Genomic DNA, 6,288 nt, shown 5'->3' with positions numbered 1-6,288 from the left:
CGGGACGCATGGCTTGTGGTAGTGCAGGGTGGAGGAAACTTGCCGCAAGGAACATATGTTGAGCGACTCGCTCGGAGGAGGGTAGTGTGCAACGGAGGGGTCACACCACCAGAGCTCATGCATGCGCAAGCTAGAGAGTTCATGTGTGTGGGGGAGAGAGAAGGGAGAGGAACGGGTGGTTGAAGGAGAAGAGGGGCAGTCGGCCAGAGGATAGGGATGCGGGAGCGTTTACACGTGGACTGCTGTGTCAGGGCGTCTGATCATGCTGCGTCTTCTACTGACAAGCCAGCGGTGAAGGCCCAAGCTGGGCCTTGCCATTCCCTACGGCCCATCATCCCTAATGTTCGAATCTCGGGTCCAGAGTGGAAAAGGCCCATGTAAGTGCTTGCGTGTGAGTTGCATGCGTGATGCGCTCAGCTAGAGATAAACAGCAGCGCGACGTCTGTGTGCGCCATGACTGTAAGAACAAGAACAATACTCATCTAAACCTTCATCGTTCCTCCCTATCCTTCTTCCTCACTGCCGATTTCCTCCCCACTACTCGGCTGCTAACATCCTGGTATTAGAGACTCGATCCTAGATCCCCTCCCTCCCCACCACCACTTCACGCGACTGCAGAAACGCGCAGGAGCGATGGATCCCAACACCAAAATTCTCCTCGACGAAATCCACAAGTGCTTCTCCGACGAGCTCCAAAAGCATTTTGCGGAGAGCGACCTCAAGTGGGAGCAACGCTTCCTGGAAGCGGAGCGCCTCCATGGTAACCGCATCGTCAAGCTCGAGGCCGCGGCCAAGGTGTTTGAAGAATGGCGACCTGGGGTCGACGCCGCCGTCGACGACGTCAAGCTTGAACTCGGCAAACTGACCCGCCAATGGGATCGTTCCGTACGCGACTCTGTGTCCACGGAACCCGCCTCTTCCCCAAGCCTCAGTCGGCGTCCTAGCGCCCACCTGCTTCGGATCTCACCGCCGACGGCCCTCATGGGCACTGCGTCGATCAAGTACACCGGGATGACGGGTATGGATCAGTATTCACCCATACCTCAATCCCGGTCAAGGGTGCGTCTCCCCTCCCCAACCCTACTTTTCCTCGTTCGCATTCGCGCCTTTATGGAAATCATCATGAGAATTTCTATCAGGATAGTGTGCATCTAGGCAATTTACCCAAACTACAGTTCTCCTGTTTTTGAGGGCGATAATCCTAAATTGTGGCTATCTAGATGTGAGGACTACTTTGAGATGTACTGTGTCGATCCTAAAATTTGGGTTAAGGTTGCTGTCATGCAATTTGAGGTATCTAGTGCCGCCACTCGTTGGGCTTTATCAGTGGACAGACAGTTAAAACGGGTTTGCTGGACTGAATTCAGTGCTATGTTAATCGATAGATTTGGGCAAGACCAATAAGAGCTCCTAATCCGACAATTGTTTCACATCAAGCAAACTGGAACCGTTGCTGAATATATTGCCAAGTTTACTGAATTAATAGATCAGCTCATAGCTTATGGCCACTCTACTGATCAACTATATTACATCACTCGTTTTATTGATGGCTTACGTGATGATATTCGCTCCACTGTTCTAGTTCAGCGTCCCTCCACTCTAGATACTTCTTACATCCGATATTTTTAATCAGCATAGGACTCCAAGCATTGCGGGAAAAAAAAATAAACGGGAACGGGGAACCGTGGACATCCCTCCTCCCACGCGCTCGTCACCCGCACACGTTGCTCTCACGCGCCCGCCTGATTCCTAGAACCAAATTCCGTTCCATTACACGAAGACATGGGCTGACGTGCCACAACGTTAACTCCGCCGAAAATGGTTGGGGTAGCAACTCCACAAAAATGGGCTCCAGCGAACCAGACAATTATAGCCAGACAGATGCATGAAATCGACCAGACCTTCATAACAATTAATCTAGTCCGTATGCGGAGGTAAATTTCGCAAGCATCAGGTTCGGACGATATGAAATCGTAATCCATGGATCCTCACAAAAAAAAAATCATAATCCACGGAAAACGAGCGCGAATAAAATCTTCAAGCCAGTTCACAGAAGCATAGCAAACGGACATCTTTTCCGGCCGGCGCATATCCCTCCCGACAATTTCTAGTGGGTCACGGCTTTTGGCAAGGTGCAGCATCGGTTATTGCTGAAACCGGAATAAAAGGCAGCAAATGACATTATCCTCCAGCAGCTGCAGGGAAACCTGCAATGGTGAATCATCCCAACATCCTCAGCACAACCACTGGAATCGATTAACCGTGCGTCGAACACGGGCAGAGCTCGACACCTGCAGCCAGTGAGTCCAGGTGCAGCTACTACAAGAGAATCTCCTTTGGAGTATCACATGCTTCACACAACCATTTCTAACATGCTGAACAATCACCGCTGTGAGAAGCAGAGCATGTATCAAGCAAAGGTTCATACATCATTCTTCACACTTTGTAAACAACGATCAGTTCGAACAATACAATCGCTGCCACTTGGTGTCATATGGCGCATTACAAATTATAGCGTGCAAGTAGAATCACAATGAAAACGGACTCACACGCAGGCACCTTGAGAGGTGCCGCTTATTCCAGAAACCGCGGTACTAATTACTTCGCTTTTATTAAGACAGGAGCTGCTTAGAGTGGCGCAGCCACGCATTTGTTTGTTCCTGCAATCAAGAAACCATGATTACTTCATAGGCCCATCTTCGAGCAGAGCACAATGCTACATTGCTAGTTTGCTACTACTGATTTGAAAGTCAAGGTAGTCCGAATACAGTATTTTGCTGCATATATACCTTCTACAAGACAAGCTTCTACAACATTTCAGATATTATACAGCGTATTGATTTTGGTGTTATGTGTCTTCATCTTTTTAGTTTGGTGTGTTGGTGTGTGTGTGAACAGAAATAATAGCAACCAAGCTGTTAAAGAGCTCTCAAACAAAACATATTGTTCCATAATAATGGCTTTTTATAGGCAATACGATCATTTTTTATTGATAGTAACTTAAACTTTTAGAATTTCAGATGAGACGATTAGTGCACAAAACTTTGTTAAAATAGCTTATTCTTCTTCTTTCTTCTATTTTGGTGTGTTTTTGTGTGTGTGTGTGAACAGAAATAATAGCAACCAAACTATTGAAGAGCTCTTCAAACAAAACATACTGTTCAATAATCAATAGTGGCTTTTTATAGGCAATACAATCAATTTTATTGATAGTGACTTAACTTTTGGAATTTGAGATGAGACAGTTAGTGCATAAAACTTGGCTAAAGTAATGTTGCAGTAGGAAATTATAAACATGCAGTCCAAATTCTAGAGAACTTACACCAGGGAACAATCTTCCAGCGCTGGTTGTCACCCTCGCACCACTCCCACAGCACAAGAGTGGTTCCATCGCGCACACCACCGTGGTCCTTATCTCCATGCAGAGCATCAAAGTTCAAGTAGATGTTGTTCACCATCCTAATGCAGCGGAATCCGTTACCGACGTCCTTGCTCTCTGTCCACAGGACCGCCTCATCCAGGGTGTCTGGATCATATCGGGTCAGACGAACCTAACAACAGTCGAATGAAGATATCAGATCTCATAGTTTTGGAATTGTACTGTCAGGAATGAGTCTGAGGACATAACCATCAAAAACAGGTAGCAATAGTCGAACTAATTTAGGACTAGTGACACATGGCAATGCACATGGACACTACTAGTAGCAGTGTGATATGCACGTCAGCACATCGATGCAGATGTCAAACACCATGGGCGGATGCAGATCTATAACGTTGACATGGTGAGCCAGTAAAGTACACTGATATAATTGTACAATATCTGATGAAGTACATGGCACTGATTAATCAAACAGAGATAAAGACCAATACCATCATGTGAATCTTGAATGTCTATAAAAATTCAGATATCTTTTTTTTTAAAAAAATATAATACTTCAGATAAAAAAATGGAGAATCTTAAGTAACTGATAACTGAGATGAATAGCTATGCTTTGGAATAGGACGCGCAATCGATTGAAAGGAATGAGGTAATTCTGCTAATAAGTTCAGCTGTGTGTTAATTCAAGCTTGCGTTGCATATGAAAGGAATCTAAGTTCAATGTTACTAGGCAGCAAGGAAGTTTGCGTGCACCATTGGCATGAATCTCAAAGTTGCACATATAAGATCATCATTTTACGGTTGTGCAGAGTACATTTCCACAAGCAATAATAAAAAAGGATTATAATTAGGATGAAAGGAGAAGCATAAATCGTAGCACCGACCAGAGATACTTACAGGGTGTGACTGGCCAAGGGAATGCTTGAGAGCCTCTCCAGTTGCCTTGTTGACGAGGGCCATGGCAGGGTAGCCTTCCTCATCCTTCACCCTGGTGCTGTACTTCATGTCCTTGATCCAGTGCTGCATAAGCGAAGCTGAATAAAGTCAGCACAAGATAAGGAGGAGAAAATGCCAAAAACGATCAATTATTTTATTTGTCTTCCCCAATCCCCAGGAAAATAAGGATCGCATCAACGAGTACGCCAAATTTCGAGGAAGACCGAGAGTCTTCGTCCAGATCCCGAGATCACAAGTCCAGAACTCGGATTTGGCGGCCATTCGGGATAAAACTCAACAAGATCAGGGCCAGGGCTCGCTTACATCAACACTCAACAGCAAAAGGAAAATCGAGCGATCGAGCGTGCGTGCAGCCGTGATTCACACCTGCGTGTCGTCGTCGCGATCGGTGCGCACGAGGCAGACCTTGCCGTCGCGGGTGGCGAGGCTGAACTGGTCCTCCCCGGCCTTGCAGTAGATCCTGTACGTCTGCTGCCTCACTGGCGGCGCGCCCCCGCCGCCGTGGTGCGGGCGGGTCTCGTGGTGGCCGTACTCGGACCCTCCACCCCCGTACCCGCCGCCGCCGCCGCCGCCGTAGTGCGGGCGGCCCTCGTGGCCGTACTCCGCCGCGCCACCTCCGTACCCGCCGCCGCCACCGCCGTAGTGCGGCCGCCTCTCGTCGCCGCCCTCGTGCCCGACGTGGACGACGTTGCCGTACCCGCCGCCGCCGCCGGTGCCGTAGCCCCCACCCGCGCCGTACGCGGAGGGGGGCGGCGGCCGGCCGTAGGGGTCGTCGGCGGGCGGTCGGCCGTAGGGGTCGGCGGCGGGCGGTCGGCCGTAGGGGTCGGCGGCGGGTGGTCGGCCGTAGGGGTCGTCGGCGGGCGGTCGGCCGTAGGGGTCCGGAGGCGGCGGCTGGCCGTAGCCCCCGTAGGCCGGCGGCGGCGGGCCCCGGCGCCCGTCCTCGTCGTCGTCGCGGCGGTGGCCGTGGTGGTGGTGGTGCGGGAACTCCATGATTGCCGAGCGGGGAATGGATCGAGCGATCGGACTGAGCTGAGCCCGGGCCGAGAAGGCCGGCTTATATGGGGCCGGTCCAGTCGGGACTCGGGAGAGCCCGGCTCAATCAGCGTCGAGCTCACGACACGTCCTGGGTCGATTGGGTGGGATGGGTTCGGACTTCGGACCAGAGGAGCTGCACCTGCACGAGCGCACGGGCACTCGATTCGATTCGAAGCGCGCCGTGGTCGGTGGGGCCAGAGGCCAGGGGGACGAATGCGACGTGGCACCGGCGACGGGCAGGGGCAGCGGCAGGTTCTGATTGGACGGGAAGTCATCATGCAGCGTAGCGTGCCTCCGTGTACCGCGTCGCGAGGGACGTACTGCGTACGTGTTCGGTCGACGATGTGTACGTAGCACCAGGTGGGCTCCCATTCTGCTGCCACGTTGGGACAACAGCGTGCGCTCACGTGTCACGCTCGAGAAGAATTGGAGGAAGAAATGGGTCCTACTCCTACCGGCTCCCTCCGTCCTGAATAATGTCGTTTTTCTTCCCGAGAAATAACTTTAACTAAATAAATATAAAAATAATTAATATTTATGATATAAAATTAATATCATTATATAGATATTTGAATCTAATTTTTAAACAAATTTACTTGTGGTACGAAAACTAAAAATGATTATTTAGGGACGGAGGGAATACGTGTTTCACTCGTCATCCATGGACTTGAATTTCCTCGCGCGAAGTCTGGTTAGGTGTCACGAGTTTAAACCAACTGCGATCAGGCGCAGATGATAGACAGCGACCGGCATGGACATGGTTCCCTCTGATTGCACCGACCACGTCCGATGTGGCCCCGCGGCAGCCCGGCGCAGACCGCAGATGATGAGCTGCTGGCCACCAACCAAAGCCTGCATTATTCGTCTCCCTCTTTTGGCTCTTCTTTCGTTATGCAAACGCGTTTCTTCATTCAGAA

General features: G+C 50.3%; 1 protein-coding gene across 1 annotated transcript; it reads right to left on the bottom strand.

Annotated features, from left to right (window-relative positions):
* Positions 1 to 2,408: 2,408 nt before the first annotated feature.
* Positions 2,409 to 5,381, bottom strand: LOC117858082 (uncharacterized). Its single transcript, XM_034741073.2, has 4 exons — positions 4,703 to 5,381; positions 4,277 to 4,399; positions 3,323 to 3,551; positions 2,409 to 2,660 (listed from the first exon to the last, which is right to left on the bottom strand). Coding segments are annotated over exons 1-4 (978 nt in total). The 5' UTR covers positions 5,327 to 5,381; the 3' UTR covers positions 2,409 to 2,658.
* Between the last annotated feature and the right edge of the window lie 907 nt (positions 5,382 to 6,288).

This window comes from Setaria viridis, chromosome 5 (genome assembly GCF_005286985.2).
Source record: "Setaria viridis chromosome 5, Setaria_viridis_v4.0, whole genome shotgun sequence".
Classification (NCBI taxonomy): Eukaryota; Viridiplantae; Streptophyta; class Magnoliopsida; order Poales; family Poaceae; genus Setaria; species Setaria viridis.
Note: the sequence above shows the minus strand (reverse complement) of the source record. Positions and strands in the feature narration are given on the sequence as shown.